Genomic DNA, 18568 nt, shown 5'->3' with positions numbered 1-18568 from the left:
TATATCCCATGAGTTTCTTCTCTTTCAAAACTTATTAACTCAATTATTCTTATATCATGAGATAGAATAGCACAGTTCTTTACTTCCTTATTTCAGATGCCAATGTGATATAGTTAAAAATGAAAGGTTTTATTTTTTAAAAAATCATTGTCTCTCTTATCTGCATAACCACGATGTTTATTATTATTTTCACATAACATACATGAAATGCAATCCAGTTTGAGTAAGAAAATTACTGCTTTCACACCTGTTTCCCTGCTAAGTTCCGTCAAAATGTCTTGATACATGTTCACCATTTGATCACAGTGAGTAAGGACATTTTTTCGTAGATTGTCCCAGTGTGGGGAAAGTTCACCAAGTTCTTTTAGCTCCTGGTTTCTGTTAAGAAAGACAGAACACAAACTTTATTTTTATCCTAAATACATAGACACAGAACCCTTAATCAGGGTTGTCAAGCTTATAAGGAATTGTCTCACCTTCCATCTCTGGAAAGTTCTATAAATTCATTAGCTTAAAATGAGTAACAAGATCATTTAACACAAAGCAAGAATAGAAGTTTAAATCACACATTTAAAAAAATTATATCAAAGGTAAAGAAAAATTAGATTCCTTGACAACATTTTCAAAAGATGTGACTGACATAATCCTTAATAGAAAGACAGTTACTTTTAACAATTTAGCATTTGCTTTTGCAAATACTAACATTTTACTATAAAGACGGCTAAATTCTAGGCTTCAACTGTGAAAAATCAAATATGGGGAAGCTATTTGACTATGCCTGAAGAAATATAAGATATTCCAGTAATCCAAATTATATAGTTTTAAGTTTTGTTAGCCCAAATGATAGATAAATGGTATTATTGTTACAAGATCTGTTTTTATTGGTCTCTATTTCTCCTAAAAGGATGATTTAAATACGTCCTACATGCATATGTGATGTCATTTTTAAATCAAAAACAAGGGTAATGCTGCTGAGTATTTATGCAGGTATTTTAGATACTACTTGGGACATTCACATCCTGTATCAGAAAGTCTGGGTTCGAGCCCCAGCTCTGCTCTCAATTCCAGCTTCCTGCTAATGCCACCTCGGGAGGCAACAGGTTAAAGGCTCAAATAGTTGGGTCTCTCCCACTCAAGTAAGAGAACCAGACTGAGTCCTTCACCTCTCAGGATGGCCCAGCCAAGTCCAAACAGTTGTGGGCACTTGAGGAGTGAACCAGAGAGCTGTCTCATTCTTCTTCTCTCTTCACCCACCTCCCGCTCTCCCTCTCCTTCTCCCTCCTTCCCCCCCTTCCTTCATTCCTCCCTCATTCTCTGCCTGTCAAATATTTTATTTTTGGAAAAGCGAGAGCTAATCATGCAATTCAGCATTTAATTATTAACTTTTATCTAAATGTCAACCCTTTAGCCAAGTTAATTCAAATCATCAGAATGCCTTTTAAAAATTATAATGATAAATGGTCTAAAATGCTGCTTGGTTATCTCTAACTCTTTTCTGTAACCTTTTACCAACATTATCATGAGGCTAATTTAACCAGTAATAATGAACTTTCTTTTCTATTTTGCCAATGAAACATGTTAAATATCAAGCTAATAAATTCAGAAAATGTAGAATCTTAGCATTCTATGAAATGCAAGTGTAATAAATGGTATGCTAAAGCACACACACACAGAGAGAGAGAGAGAGTTGCTTTCCAATATTTGTGGCTACCTTTGTATAGTTTTAATGTAATGTAGTACTACTGCATCTTTCATCTGAAGTCTTCATAATTGCTGTGAACATTATTCTCATTCTCAACTTCTCCAAAGATTAACTTTCATGACACAACATTCATAGGAGAGAAAGTGGTTAATCAGTGGATGACAAGAGTAAAGGGAGTTCCTGACCAATGGGAGGCAGAAGGGAAGCTGAAGAATTGGAGGGGGGGCAAGTTCTCTGGCTGACTCAAATGCCAGGGTATTCAAAGTCAGGACAAACAACAGCAACCAAAGCAAAAACCAAGATTCCAAAAGCTGTAGCCATCTAAGTCCCTTTAGCTATCTAAGTCTAGAAGAACTGGGAAATTAGATCAAATCTTAGATACCATAAGTGAAAAATCAACATGTAAGTTTTCAGGAATTGCTTCCAAAATCCATTTATAATGGAAATATTAGCTAAGGAGTCTTGTTTTATCTACTAGAGTCACCATGGGTTTGCAATTGATGATTTTCTAAATCCTCATCAGAAAGGCATTATAATTAAGAGGAGGGTGGTGAGGGAGAGAAATAAGTGTGACAGAATAACCCCTGACTTCACTGTGGGATATGTTCAAGGTGGTAAATATCTGGCAAAATACGGTCAGAAAAGTTTAGTGTTCTGTTGGAAGTGACTTGGGGTAAGCTGTGAAGGATTTAAAATGCATTATACTCCTCTAAGACACCACCATTTAGGCAGAGAAACACACAGACAAACCTGTTTGTTCTAAAAGATGCCACTGAAAAGGTACAAATTCAAAGAAAAACAATGACACAATCTTATTTGCATTGAGAAAAGTCCAAATACAGGGGAAATACAGGGTATATTAATATGTTAATATTAATGTTATTAATAAAATAGATAATGAAAAGTTTTAAAACAAAATTGGACAGAGTATGAGAGTTAGCATAAGATTTTCACATATGAAATTAATTGCATTAATATATTAAGTAAGGGGAGAAGATTAGATACATAAAATTGGTAATTTTTTTCCATCAGGAAGGCTAGCACTATGTTTCCTTAACTGTATTTTAATTTGTCACCCAGTGAACAAAAAGTTCCACATTTAAAAATCTTGTAATTATCTCAGTACAGGTTCTCTAGAAAGAAGGGCCCCCAGATCAAGGGATTCAAGTCAATAACAAGGAGGAAGGAAAAGATAGCTGACACAGGGAAAAGCAGAAAGCAGACAAAAGATGGTATATTACTTCACTGTCATAACTTCTAAAGAAAACGCAACTGGTTTCTTGATTATGTGGATAACTCTGGAGAAATTATAAGTGAAATCCTGTACCTTGGAATATTTTGTTAGAGAGATATTTATACACAAGTTCCTTACCAAATTCTGTATTTCGTTGGTAACAATTCATCCTATGGGAAATTAACACTCTGTACTTAACTGTATAGTGCTTTCCCTTCAGTAGCCAACTAGGGAAGAAATCCAATGGAGAAAGAACTTTGCTGGTTCTATTCTGATAAGAGACGGGTGTCAGATCTAGTGAGGAACCTTCCCCGGGGGTGCTGTGAGAGACAAGCTAAAGCCAGGTTTTCACCTTGAGGGAGAATGCCACAATTAACAGTAAAAGGTAACAGTCATGGCAATCTATAGGACTCACCATTGAACAAGTGGTAAAAAATCTGTAGAAATTTTTGGCTAATACATGTGACCACTTACACAACCCAGATGCATTTTCACTACTTTCTTATATCCCAGTAACTTTTAAAACAAGGTCCTTTATCTTTTCCCAAAAGAATAGTCCAAGTAAAATCCTTCAAATTAATTGTCAATTGTAAATTCCTAAAGATTTAGAGACAGCAAACCAAATCACAATATTCAGTATTCCAGTGGATCCTAAATGGTTATTCATCACCAATCTACCATCATTCATTCTAGATTTTCCCCAAAATCTGCTGGCACTTCAACTGGTCTGATTTGCTGCCAGAGGAATTAAGCCCTTACTTTCTTTGCACTTATATATTTTTGGTTGCTGTAATTCCTCATTCACATCTGTGCATGGGGTACCCCTGAGTTCCAGATGCATGTTTCTTGGCTCAGATTTTGTAGCATCAGATTTATATGCTAAGGTTAATGGATATAATAATCTCTTACCATCTTTGTTGATTGACTGTTCTGAGGAATGCATGTATATACCAAAGAACACATGTCAAATCTAGCTAGGGGGAATACAGCATGCTGTATCAGCTATAATTTTAGCAGCTTCACCCTAAATTGCAGGGTCCCAAATCTGAGGTTTCTTTTCCCATGTTGCTGCTTTAGTTGAGCTTTTTATGATTAATATTATTCCCTGTTCTATCAAGTCTGTGGCTCTCGGGAGATACAGTATGTAGTGTTCTTGAACTTATTGTTACACTTTCTTTGATATAGCAGCAAATGTCCCCGGGTAGGAGCAACATTAAGCAGGCACCATCCCGTTGATTGAGGTATTCTGTAAGCCATCGGATGTGGGTTCCAACAATGGCACTGTGAGGGATCCTGCTACATTTCACCCATTTCCAAGGTGGAAGGGATCCAGTTGAATTTGGCTTGTCAATGAAGTTCTCACCAAACATTTGTTTGGTCTCCACTGTTCCGTGGAACACTGGTACTGAATTGGTGGTCAGGGTCAGCCTGTTCTTAGCATTTAACAGTTCATAGTAATAACAGTTATATTAGCTTTGGAGATGGATCCATTCCAAAGCTGTTTCTATCACCAGGGTAATTTTCTTCAGGGTCTATTGTCCAACTCTGGGGTAGTTGACAAAGGAGGCTGGCTGATATCTACTTGGCAGGTAATAACAGATACTTAGTAGGAGAGAGTTTCCTTCATAGTATTTACAAGTTTTACAGATATGATTTTTTTAAAGATGTATTTATTTGAGTTACAGAGAGGAAGAGTGAGCAGGAGAGAGGGAGAGGGAGAGGGAGAGGGGAGAGGGAGGGAGGGAGGGAGGGGGGAGGGGGGGAGAGAGGGGGAGAGGGGGAGAAGAGAAGAGGGGGAGAAGGGAAGAGGGGGAGATGGGGAGAGGGGGAAAGGAAGGGAGGGAGGGAGGGAGGGAGGGAGGGAGGGAGGGAGGGAGGGATACTGACTCCCCAGATGGCTCAAGGGCCAAAGCTGTGCAGATCCAAAGCCAGGATCCAGGAGCTTTTGGGTCTCCCATGCAGGTGCAGGGACCCAAGGACTTGGGCCATCCTCTACTGCTTTCCCAGGCCATAGCAGAGAGCTGGATTGAGAGTGGAGTAGCCGGGACTCAAACTGGAGCCCATATGGGATGCTGGTGCTGCAGGTGTTGGCTTTACCCACTACACCACAGTGCCAGCCCCCAGGCATGATTTTGAGGTATAAAGATGCTTTGTGCTCACTCACACAGGCCCAACCATGTATCCAGTGCCCATATCGCTTGTATCCACTTTCTATTCTTATTTCTTCCAGCCCCATAAGGCCATTAACCCTACATGTTCAGTTTTTGAATATATCTGTACCTCACACCATTTTTCTTTCAAGTGAAGGGAATAACATATAAACAGCAGATCTGCCCACCAGGTGGATCACCTTCACTGTTGGCCCTAAAGTGCACACAACACACAGCTAACCTGTCTTCATAGCAGTTTTAGTTATTTTCTCCTCCATGAGTTAGTCACAGAAGAACTTCCATGGGGGTATAGATATAAGAGACAACAACCAGTACATCAAGGTAGGTAACACAAGACTCTGAGATATCTCTATTATATATGTGCATGCCTCCTGAATGTGAGTCCAGTTCCCAATGTCACTCTCATATAAAAATACATTATTGCCCATAACATACAATGGGATTGAATCAATATTCAGTTTGCCATGGGCAGCTTCAGTCAGAAAATCACTTTGTGACCCATCATCAATGGATCAATGGTTTATTCCCCAGTAGAAGCCCCATATCATACCAGGAGCTGTTTTTAAAATGAAACTTAGCATCATGATCCAGGAGGCATTTTATATCCCAGAGCCCAGAAGAATGTGATTAAATTTCCTATAAAGTCTTCTCCAAAACTCCACACAGAAGTACTGTTTCTCAATGTAGATACTTTCAGCTCCATTGAATCTACCTGGTCACATACTCAAGGACTTGTAACATAGTGTGAATCTTTTGCAGTGTTCCTCTTGAACCCCCACTCCATACACTCTGCTTTTCCACTAATGGAGAGATAATGGACATAAATATGTGATGATTATTGGCTAGGTAAGCAGCAGATGGAAATTCTAAATGTTGCATTGGTCATTAATACAGTGCAAAGCACAATTATTTATGTGCATATATGAGGAAGCCTTTGTGCAAATGTACATCTATGGCATACTATTGATTTCACCTATTATACGTCATTGTACCAATATATGGTAGCGGTGAGGTAACCATCTATGCTAGTTTGCGCCTGTTATACCATTATACTATTAGCAATTCTTTTCTTTGTCAAAATAGATCATCCTAGTTATGGGGTATCAGAATTAATATATGCTTTTGCTATAAATAGAAGCAAGCATAATCTCGCTGATGTCCCAGCTGGAAAGAAGTTTAGAAAATAATCTGAAACCTTTTCTTTCACACATGGAGAAGCCTAGCTAACATCATTTAGTTTCACAATCAGAATACCAAAAAACCACCTAAATTATAATAGCCATGTTTTTTTTCTTCATAAAATTCTTCATTGTGAAAAGAAACACAAAACAATCAACAAGAAATATAAAAACAAACAGTTAATAGAATATACCTAAATAACATTGAGTGAGTAGGATTTACAAAATGGGCTACTGATTTCCAGAACTATATTTGTAAATTTTGTATTGATATGAACAAAGTTACACTTTGGGATTTTTTTTCTTTACCTTGAATGGCATACTTTCTGGGAGCGCAATGTATAGTAACTGATATTTTTAAATACATGTTCAAGTGCATAATGGCATTCTGTACTGTGAGACCCAGAGGAGGCTGGCGCCGCGGCTCACTAGGCTAATCCTCCGCCTTGCGGCGCCGGCACACCGGGTTCTAGTCCCAATCTGCCAGTTGGGGCGCCAGAATCTGTCCTGGTTGCCCCTCTTAGAGGCCAGCTCTCTGCTGTGGCCAGGGAGTGCAGTGGAGGATGGCCCAAGTGCTTGGGCCCTGCACCCCATGGGAAACAAGGAGAAGCACCTGGCTCCTGCCTTCGGATTAGTGCAGTGCACCGGCCTCAGCGGCCATTGTAGGATGAACCAACGGCAAAGGAAGACCTTTCTCTCTGTCTCTCTCTCTCACCGTCTACTCTGCCTGTCAAAAAAGAAAAAAAAAAAAAAAAGAGACCCAAAGGAACCAAAGCCCTGTGGTCCAGTGTGCATGTTGGCTCACTGTTATAAACAGAAAACTAGAACTAATTTTACCATTAATTAGTAACATATTTTCACTAAGCCTTCGGAATAAATGACACTGGACATGCATTGTATTGCTACATTTTTAATTTATAGAGAATATTTTAAAAATATGGCTTATCTAGCTAAAAAATTTCACTTTACTCACAAAAGAGTTTCTTCTTTCAAAAGCTCTATATTTCAGTTGCTACTATGAAACAATAATGACAAAATAATTCTTTTTGGAAAATACACCATCCTGCTAAACATAGAATCTCATGAATGCATTGCTTTATTCTCACTAGAGTTCTATATTTAAAACAAATCTCCTAGCCTGTCTCAAACTTCTCCTAATTATCAAAGACTACAATAGGCAGACAAAAAGGAGTTGGAAAGAAAATACTGAATATTAAAATATCAATGGGCTTAGGTCTCTTAACAGTGAACACTGTTTGTAACTTACTGCCATCTGTTCTGTTGCCCTTTGCTATCTATAAAAATAAAACACAAATCCTGCAAAGTAAATCTCCAGGATGGCTGCTAAGGCCTGCTTGAGAATTACCTAGCATTCCATGGATCTTTGCATTCAAATTGTGGATTATGGCACTCTAAAAAATTATTTGAGAGGCAATGGAACAGAGAGATAGAGTGAAAAGATGAACCAGGGGTGAAGGAAAGATTTGGGGGAAGGGGAAAGGGGCAAAGGGGGAAGGGAGAGAGGGGAAGAGGGGGAGGGAGCGGGGAAGGGGGAGGGGGAGGGAGAGGGGGAGGGAGAGGGAGAGGGGGAGGGAGAGGGGGAGGGGGAGGGAGAGGGGGAGGGAGAAGGAGAGGGGGAGAAATGGGAATGTTCCTATCTACTGATTCACTCCCCAAATGCCCACATTGACAGGTATTGGACTGGAACCAATGCCAAGAACTCAATACAGGTCTTCTATGTACTTGACAGGGATCCAAATACTTGGCCATCACCTCCTGCTTCCTAAGGTCAACATTAGTAGGAAGTCAGGAACTGAAGCCAGGTATTGAACTCAGGTACTCTGATATGGGACACAGTCATCTTACCCAGCACCTTAGGTTAGGCTAAATGCTTGCCTCCAAAGTATAATATACTTGATACTAGATTAAACATTTATATAAATATCTAGAAATAATCTTATAAAGTTATTCTTTTTTGGCAATATTGCTTTTTTGTCTGACATTGCTTAAATATTTCAATAATACATGATTTTCCTTTTTTTTAAAGATGTAGGTACTTATTTGAAAAACAGAGTGACAGAGGGAGAGGAGAAACAGAGAGAAAAAGAGATCTTCAATCTCTGGTTCACTCCTTGAATGGCCACAAAGGCTGGGGCAAGGCAAGGCAGAAGTCCGAAGCCTGGAACAAACGGGTTGGCAGGAGTCCAAGTTTTTATACCATCCCCTACTACTTTTCCAGATGCATTAGCAGAGAGCTGGATCAGAAGTGGAATAGCCTGGACTCAAACTGGCACTCATATGGGAGGCCAGCATCACAAATGCAGGCTTAACACACAATGCTGGCTCCCACATGAGATTTCTTTTCGCTAAAATTGCAAGTTCCTCAAAGTTATCATGATATTCTGAAATATCCATAATTCAGAACACACTTCTTTTCATATAACATGTTTGAAAAATAATCCAGTGAATAATATGAGCAAAACAAAGATTAAGAGACAAAACAACTCTATGAAGAATAGAGAAAAGTAATTAAATGCAGAATGAGTCAAAAAGAGTACTTGGAAGAAAAATAAAACAAATTTTTAAATATAACTCATAAACATTGGTAAAATATTAAATAGATAAATGATTGTTTTAAAGATTTATTTATTAATTTGAAAAGGTGCAGTGAGAGATAGGGAGAGACAGAGAAAGATCTTCCATCCACTGGCTCACTCCCCAAACGGCCAATGTCTGGGACTGGGCCATGCCAAAGCCAGGACTCACAAGCTTCTTCTGGGACTCCCATGTGCATGCAAGGGCCCAAGTACTTGTGCCACTTTCCACTGCTTCCCCATACACAAACATAGGGGACTAGATTGGAAGTGGAGCAGGCAGGATTTGATCCAGCCCCCATATTAGATGTGAGTGTTGCAGGTGGCAGCATAATCCACTACAGCACAACACAGGCCCCTAGATAAATGAACATATTCATAAAATTTATTTATTTATTTGAAAGTCAGAATCATAGAGAGAGGGAGAGACAGAGAGAGGTTTTCCTTCCACTGGTTCTATCCCCAGCTGGCCACGACAGCTGGGGCTGGGCCAGGATGAAGCCAAAAGCTTCTTCCAAGTCTCCCACATGGGTGCAGAGGCCCAAGTACAGACATGGGTCATCTGATGCTTTCCCCAGGTCATTAACAAAGAGTTGGATTGGAAGTACAGCAGCTGGGACACAAACCAGCACCCATATGTGGTGGCAGCATCACAAGCAGGTGTGTAACCTGTTATGCCACAACACCAACCCCTAGAAAAATGACTTTTTAGCTTTGTGTGTGTGTGTGTGTGTGTGTGTGTGTGTGGAAAAACTAGGGAGAATATTGGACAAATCAGACCAAGTGTCAGGTCTTTTCCCTCCCTCTAACTTCCCACTAGTTCCAACTTTCAAATTCTGTATAAAATTCTATTTGGAAAAAAATAGTTTTACTACCAAAAAAAAAAGAAAAAAAAGATTTAAGACCACTGAAACAAAAATGCTAAAAACAGGAGAAATTTTATCTTCTACATTAAAAAAAACTACACTAATATAGTGTGTATTAGTGTGTATACACACACACACACACACTTAAAAGTCTACTGATGACACATTCAAGGGAGAGATTCCAATATGGAGCAAATGTGCCTAGAACCTGTGAAGTGGCAGAGACATGTAGTATCCATCAGTTTGTCTTACTACAGTTCCCTATTCATGCGAAATATTCCATATGTACTTGTTGACTTACTGAATAAAAAGCTTGCTTCAGTTTGTTTTATGTATTCCTATAACTTGGGATAAAGGCCAATACAGACCAATCTCAAAGGAGAGTGTTGATCTCAGGCCAAATATAATGGAAACATGAGTTATTGTAGATTCTCCTGACACTGTCTGATCCAGTTTTGTAAATATGGACTGGCAAAGTCTTCCTTACGGCTACAGAGAGATCTGAGAAAATGTCTCCACATAGCATTTATTACTGTGATAGAGAATTTTATATACTGATTTGGCTGGGCTACAGGGTGCCCACACATTTGGCCAAACATCATTCTAGGTGTCTCTGTGAGGGTGTTTTAGGATAAGATTAACATGTGAATTGGTAGACTTTGGAACTGGTAGACTTAAACTATAAAGCCCTTCCTAATGAGTTATCCTCATACAATCAGCTGAATTCCTGAAAAATTCACTCTCCCATGAAAGAGAGAATTCTCTTAATGATACTGAACTGAGACCTTGGCTATTCTCTGTCTTCAGGTGTGGTGTCAAATTTGCCTCTTTCCTTGGTTTTAGACTTTCAGATGTGGACTGGAATTATCCCATCAGCAGTTCAGCTGGGTTTCACTTTAAGTTGCTGACTCCCAGCAGATATTGGGACTTGTCAGTTTCTGTAGACATATGTGCCATGTTATACACACACATACATACACACACACTCACTCACTCACTCTTGTATAATTTAAATTATATATTAAAGTAAATTTAAATTATTTATAATTTAAATATATAACATTTTAAATACATTTTTGAATCACAGGAATTTCTGTCTGCTTGGAGAATGAGAAGACCCTGGTGGGAGGGGCTGAGCTGATGGAGGTCAGAGGGGAATCAACAGGGAAGCATCTAGAATGTACTTTTGGCTCACTCATGGTCTTTAAACCATCTGCCTCATTTCACAAATATCCCCTTGATTTCTACAAGAAGCAAATTGACTATAGAGATGTGCAACTTGCCTAAGGGACATACATAGAGCTCTAGTTTTTAGGCTGAGCTCCACACGTGAGCACTTATTAGAAATGAGAACCTAGAATGATAAGCTTTAAAAACCTGGACAAATAAATTTAAAAATTCCCACAATTAATAAACTAACTGGGGCTGGCACTGTGGCAAAGTAGGTTAATCCTCTACCTGCAGCACCAGCATCCCATATGGGGGCCAGTTCTAATCCTGGCTGCTCCACTATCCATCCAGCTTTCTTCCATGGCCTGAGAAAGCAGTAGAAGATGGCCCAAGCACTTGGGTCCCTGTGCTTGCATGGGAGACCAGGAAGAAATTCCTGGCTCCTGTGTTGGGAGGCGCTGGCCCAGCTCCAGCTCTTGCGGCCATTTGGGGAGTGAACCATCGGATGGAAGACATTTCCATCTCTTCCTCTCATTGTCTGTAACTCTACCTCTCAAATAAATAAAAAATCTTTTTAAAAAATGAAAAGTAATTATTGTAATACAGAGTACCTGAGAATAATACTCAATTCATTTATAAGAATGTAGTAAAGGGGCCAGCGTTGCGGCAAAGTGAGAAAAGCTAACACCTACAGTGCTGGCATTTCATGAGGGTGCTGGTTCAAGACCGGCTGCTCTACTTCCAATCCAGCTCTCTGCTATGGCCTGGGAAAGCAGTAGAAGATGGCCCAAGTCCTTGGACCCCTGCACCCATGTGGGAGACCTGGAAGAAGTTCCTGGCTCCTGGCTGCAGATGAGCGCAGCTCTGGCAGTTGAGGCCAATTGGGAAGTGAACCATCAGATGGAAGACACCCCTCTCTCTCTTTCTCTCTCTCTCTGCCTCTGCCTCTGCCTCTGCTTCTCTCTCTGTGTGACTCTTTCAAATAAATAAAAATGATAATAAAAAAAGGATGTAGTATGATCCAACAACTTGATAAAAGAAAAAAATGGTTATAGCCCAGTAAGAAAGACATTAAAATGCTATGTGAGATTGTTATTACTTAAGTAAACAGAAATATTTGCCTGTAATGAGCTCCATAATAGCATTTTGTAGAACAAAAATAGCTGCACTATTTAAATAGAGCCTGTTGGTAGTTATCGTTATAGTAAAACTACACGTGGGTGTGCATGGGTGGAAAGTTTAACAGCTGATCTACTTCCATTCATTAAGCAAAATTAGACTTTAAATCAAGCCCAAAAGAAATCATAAAAAATTAATCCACTATAGAAAAATTAAATACTAAATAGTCAGTGAGGAATAGACCACATAAATGACTTGTGGGTGGCTTCAATTTCATAAAGTGGTTGGTGACACCATAAAACTGAGCAAAGTTCAACTGGATGTCAGGTTTCACTGTATATTCAACTCACAATTCAAAATGCCTGTGCTTTAACTCATATGGGGAAAAAGTTGCATCCATAAATTACAGGCTTAGTGTAAAAAGTGCATTTTTATAAATGACAATGTGGTTAATGTTGCAATTCATGAGGCACTATTTCACTGATGAAGGCCTGGATATTTTGAGTAGTCATTCACTGTGATTTTCACTTGACATTAAAATAAGTGGTTATTATATTATACACTCAGTAAAGTTTCAATTTATATGCAAAGATTAAGAATTGGAACATAGTTATTACAGGATTTAGTTGTATTCACAGAATCTGTTTGTATCTGATAAACAGCCAGATTCCATAATTTAATTTTAGGTAACTGTGTTAGAAAAAATTTGAAATAGTAAGTATGTCTTGTTCTAGCCTCGCTATTACCAAAAAAGATGAATTTGTGTTTATTTACTTCTAAAGAATGTCTTATTTATCCCTGGTAGTTGGTTTTAGGTTTATGAAACATGGAAAGCATTTACTTTCTAAAAAAAAAAAAAAAATTCAGTGCTCTACGTAGGTTAACATCAATTACAATTACACACTGTATTGTATGAAGGTTTCTATCAAATCCAAACACATTAATTACATGACTTTCCTTCCAAGTTCCCAAGAAAATTACAAATTGTATTTGAAAGGCTGGTAAAGCAAGAATGCTAACACTCCCATCATCTTTCATTACTCCTGCTCACACTTTTAGAAATTGCAAATATTTCTGGATATTACCTCTTTAAATGCCTACCTGAGGATGTGGAGCTAGGGTGTTGCCAACTAATTTCATAGGTAGATGGAATTCAGGAGACTCCAATGGATACTATATATTAGCTGTGGCTAGTTGTAGATACCATACACTACCTAGGTGTCTGTCCCTGTTTCTTCCTTTTAGTAATAAGGGTTATTTTGCATGGAATGTATCTCTTGATTCGATTCTCACAACAATTCTTAGACATTGTTGTTCTAGAGTTACACTAAACAAAAAAAAATTTCAGTCACATGAAGCATATTTCAAATGCTTAATATCCACATGGCTGTCATATGGGGCACTGCAGTGTGCAAGATTTACATTATCATGGAAAGCTTCATTGGATAATACTTCTCCAGAAAAGGGAGAAAAATGTGACGCAGACATGATTTGTTTTATGTCATGCTGCTAATAAGGGGAAAAATCAGGACTTGAACCCAGGATGCAATTATAAATCTGGTCACTTTTTAAATTTTAATTCTTAGTGCATATAGTTCTCCCAAGAAATATCTCTGAATAGGAGGACAAATTAGAGTCTTCCTACTGAGAGGCTCATCTATGAAGCTCAACAGAAAGCTGGCTCAAATATTTGACTTTAATAGACGTTCCATATAGCTGGAAGGTCAACTAATTCAAAAAAATGTTATTTATTTTCTATTCCACTTGGCAAATGTTTGTGTGATCCCAATTAAATACTTTATAAATGTGCACATTTAAAAAAATTATTTACATAAATGGAACAAATCTCATGTATCTCATACTTACAGTTTTAAGTACATAATGACACATCCCACCCCATCCTCCCTCCCTACCTTGCTGTCATCCTTCCTCCTGCTTCCTTTCTTATTTTTCATTTAATATTGTCAATAATATATAGATTTTTTTTTCTTTGAGGAAAATTTTTAACATTAATTGAAGAAGCACCTAAGGAAATAGGCAATGGAGTTGGGCACTTAGGCTTATCTGAAACTTATAAGACATAAGATTATCCTCCACTTAATACACTAATATGAAGTAGATCTTTGAAATCAAGTTTTACTATTAACTCTCATAATAAAACTCTTTGAAGACAGATGCCCTTCTGGGAAGTTAGTGCACAATGACTCCTGTTGGTAATTTAACAATTAACACTCTTATGTATGACAACAGTGATCATCCAAGGCTCTTGATATGAGCAGCCTAGGCTATGGAAGTCTTTTGAATCTACAAACTCCATCAGTATTTAGACAAGGCCATAAGCAAAGTGGAAGTTCTCTCCTCCCTTCAGAGACAAGTATATCCCTTGAGGTCTCACCACAGAGGTCCTTCATATAGGACACTTTTTGAAACGGTGTCTCAGCTTTTGGGTTTTTTGGCCAAACCAGAATGCCTTAAGAGCTGATTCTAAGGTCAGAGTGCTACTTTAAGGGATTGTCTTTCTCTGAGTCTACTGTATGGACTGTTCCCCATATTGGAGCATTTATGCCTTTTTAATTCTATCTATATTATTACCAACACTTAATCCTATTTGTGTGACTGCTTTAACACTTAATACTATCTATATGATCACTTTAATGCTTAATCCTATTCTATGATCAGTTTAACTCTTAACATGATTTTTTTTTTACCACGTAACTTATGGGGATTTGGCATCCTGTGGCAAGTTTTTAAACTGTACCCTTAGAAATAAGTCCATAGGGATGTATGCAGAACTATACAGCTTTACAGTTACAGGCTTCATACACTTCATAATTACGACTTTAGGAACATGGTGATTCTCTCCACATGCCTCCCCTCCTACCCACACTACCACTCACTTCCTCCTCCCTCTCTTATTCCCATCCTTATTTTTTACTAAGATCTATTTTCAATTAATTTTATACACATATGATTAAGTCTATGTTAAGTAAAGAGTTTAAGAAATAGTACAAGAGAAAAAAAAAACAAAAAAAATTGTTGCTCAACAGTCAAGACAAGGGCTGTTGAAGTCATTGCTTCTCAAAGTGTCAGTTTCACTTCTACAGAGTACCATTTAGGTACTCTATTAGTTATTACAGGTCAGGGAGAACATATGGTATTTGTCCCTTTAGGACTGGCTTATTTCTCTGAGGATGATGTTTTCCAGTTTCATCCATTTTGTTGCAAATGACTGGATTTTTTTTTACTGCTGTTTAGTATTACAAAGTGTACATATCCCATAATTTCTTTATACAGTTTTCAGTTGATGGGCATTTGAGTTGATTCCATGTCTTAGCTATTGATGTACACATTCTAAGTTCAATACAAACAGTTGAACAAGATACAACTATTTACACCTTCATTCTCCAGAGGAAATTGAGACCCAGAGAAGTTAAGGAATTCAACTACTGTCACCTATATAATAAGTAGCAGACCCAGCATTATTCAGAGCATTTTAGTAACCTGTGTTCATTTTGACTCATTTTCAGTCACCCACATTTGAGTAGCAGAGCTAACATTAAGCCAGAGCAGTTTGTCTGGGAAAGTACTTGTTTTCTAGGTCCATTATAACAAAATACTACAGAGTGAGTGGCTTCAACAATAAAAATTACTTTTTATATAGTTCTGGAAGCTACAGGGTACACTCAAGGAGTTATCAGGGTTGGTTCCTGCTAATGTTTTTCTCCTTGGCTTGCAGATGCCCACCTCATAACGTGTCCTCACATTGTTCCCCTGGGTACATGTGCCCCCTGATTTCTCTCCATGTGCCCTCCTTATATATGGACATTGGCCAGATGGAATTAAGGCCTACCATGTTGTCTTTTTTAAATGTTATCAACTCTTCAAAGGCTTTGTCTCCAAAACAGCCATAGCTAGTTATACTGGATCAGTTCTGTTCCACATAGTTCTGGGTAATATTTACAATGTTCTATATCCATGTTAAGAGGATAGTTATTAGCCACATATAGCAATTGCAATAAGAAAGGAAGGAGGAAAGGGAGGGTGGGAACATGGCTAGGAGGGAAGGTAGTGTAGGAGATATCACCATGCTCCTAAACCTGCATATATGGGAAATACATGAAATATGAGATTTGTTCACCTTATATAAATAAAAAATTCTAAAAAAACAAATATAAATGATATGACTGAGATACTGAGTTTTAAATTTTAACAATTTTTAACAAACTTAAACAAGTTTAAACAGCTGCATGTGACAAGTAATTATAGTGTTGGATAGCACAGTCCTAAGAAGGTTAAACTAAGATCAAGTGAGAGCCCCTTGTGCTCATCCATGGGTTCCTACACCATGCTTGAAACAGCCTTTACACTCTACCCTAAATGTAAACCATCACCAAGTCCTGCTGAAAAAAGTCTCCAATTCATGTACTTCCCCATTTCTACCACCACCATTCTGGTCTAAGCAACCATCCTCGCCAGACAAGGCAAAATCATAACAGTCCCTAACTTGCTTTTCCCTCAACCATGCTGTCTCATGCTAATAGTTTCAACCACTCTTAGGAAAAAGATTATATTATTCAGTGCTAATTGTATTTTACATATCCTAAAAAATTCCAGGAGTAGCATAAACAACAAATTTAACAAGCTTTTTTATTTTTTTTTTCATTTATTTGGGCACAAGTCCTAAGTAATCTGGTCTGTCAATTCAAGAATCACTGCTTTAGCCCCAAATTCACCAGCTTTGTGGACAGAAGGCATGTGAAGGCTGCTTTTCTGCTCAGTGAGAATTTGTGGATCAGGATAGTGAACACATTTATGAGCAGTGTTGGATTAGAAAACCAAGGAGATTACAGTAAATTATAGACTCCATTGTGCATGAGACAAACTAACTTTCCTCTGAGATGAGATATACTCAGTGTTTACTGTGTCCATGATTTGTCACATAAATGCTAAGCGGTTTATATATATATATATATATATACACACACACACACACATACATACATACATATTAAAGGCATATGTGTCTATGTACCAGATGTGTTTCATCAATAGTTCATTTTAAATCTTCAAGTGCATATATTTAGTCCCTTTTTTAAGTTGAAAAAACTAAACATTAGAGTAGGTAGATACATCATGTTATGTCATACAGGAATTAAGTGAGGTTGCTGGAGCCAATTCATTCAAATCTAGGGCTGCACCAAACATACAGCAACAATGACACACTATAGTCTTAAATTCTAGGCTTTTGTGATTGCCCATTTAATTACCACAGTAGCCCTGTAAGACAAATAATAGGAGCTGGCATTGTGGTGTAGCAGGTAAAGCTGCCACCTGCAATGCTGGCATCTCATGTGGGTACCTGGTTCAAGGCCTGACTGCTCCAATTCCCATCCAGCTCCCTGCTAATGAGCCTGGGAAAAGCCGTGAAAAATGGTTCAAATGCCTGGGCCCCTGTACCCATGTGGCAGACCGTAAGAAGCTCCTGGCTTCTGGCTTCGGACTGGCCCAGCCCCAGCCACTGCAGCCATTTGGGGAGTGAATCAGCAGATGGAAGATCTCTCTCTCTCTCTCTCTCTCTCTCTCTCTCTCTCTGTAACTATGCCTTTAAAATAAATAAATCTTCAAAAAATGCAAAAACAAAAAGACAAATAATATCATCATCTAATTTTTTAATCAGGAAGTTTAGAGAGTAGGAAATTTTCTTCAGATTTGAGCTCAGGTTATAGTGATTCCAATTCTGTGCTTTCATCATCATCACTGCATATTCTCCTCTACTCAATCCTACTGAGGTAAAGAAACTTGACACAGTAAAAGAAATATGCTTCTAAATGAGTTTTGTCGCATTTTTTTCCAATGGGGATATTTTAATACCCAAACAACAAAACAAAAGACATATTTCTATTGCCAGCTTGGTGATACTAGGCACTCTACAGGACTTCTCATTAAATGATACAAAGAATCCATAACAATGAACCTAATGGCACACAGCATCTGCCCTCAACACTAGGAGCTGGTAGGACAAATGCATTTTACGTGATAAATAACATAACACATGGTATTCTCACTGTGCATCAACTTTGCATAAAGAAAAACGAACAGAGGAAATAACACTAATCAGGGAGGAGACAACAGTTAACAGTTCAGCCCTGATGTGATATCTTTTGTGTCTTTTTGGATCTCTAGGACTTCATTATTCTCAGTGAGAGCAAACAAAAGAAAGAAAAAAAGCCACAAAGACAAACAGAAGTAGTGTCTGAACACATCCACAAGATTCATCAGTTTGAAGTTTTTTGTTATACATGAAATCTCAGTAGAGTAGCTGGCTCCCTAATGTTCTTTCCACCAATGAACATGGCTTTAAAATCAGTAAAGATTTGCATTATGCCTTCGTTATTGTCAAGCATGCAAATATCAACAGACACCCGCGAAAGTATGTGCTCAACCATGTCAAAGAAAAGAAGCATAAGATAAAGCTGGAGAAGTGGGCAGATGTGAGATCATGCTCTCCTTTAGACCATGGGTAAGGAAACCTTA

At 38.2% G+C, this 18568-nt stretch overlaps 1 protein-coding gene across 17 annotated transcripts in view; it reads right to left on the bottom strand.

Moving 5' to 3' along the window:
* INPP4B (inositol polyphosphate-4-phosphatase type II B) overlaps window positions 1-18568 on the bottom strand; it is a 1031775-nt gene that overhangs the window by 330467 nt on the left and 682740 nt on the right. For all 17 annotated transcript variants that reach the window (XM_089302446.1, XM_070047510.2, XM_089302447.1 and 14 more), the window contains one exon: window positions 248-378. In XM_089302446.1, coding sequence (XP_089158572.1) covers window positions 248-378 — 131 coding nt within the window. The remainder of the gene's footprint in view (window positions 1-247; window positions 379-18568) is intronic.

The sequence above is a fragment of the Oryctolagus cuniculus genome, chromosome 8 (genome assembly GCF_051225735.1).
Source record: "Oryctolagus cuniculus isolate XC-2025 breed Fujian yellow rabbit chromosome 8, ASM5122573v1, whole genome shotgun sequence".
In the NCBI taxonomy this organism is placed as follows: domain Eukaryota; kingdom Metazoa; phylum Chordata; class Mammalia; order Lagomorpha; family Leporidae; genus Oryctolagus; species Oryctolagus cuniculus.
The sequence above is the reverse complement of the archived record's forward strand: the minus strand, read 5'-3'. Positions and strand labels throughout refer to the sequence as shown.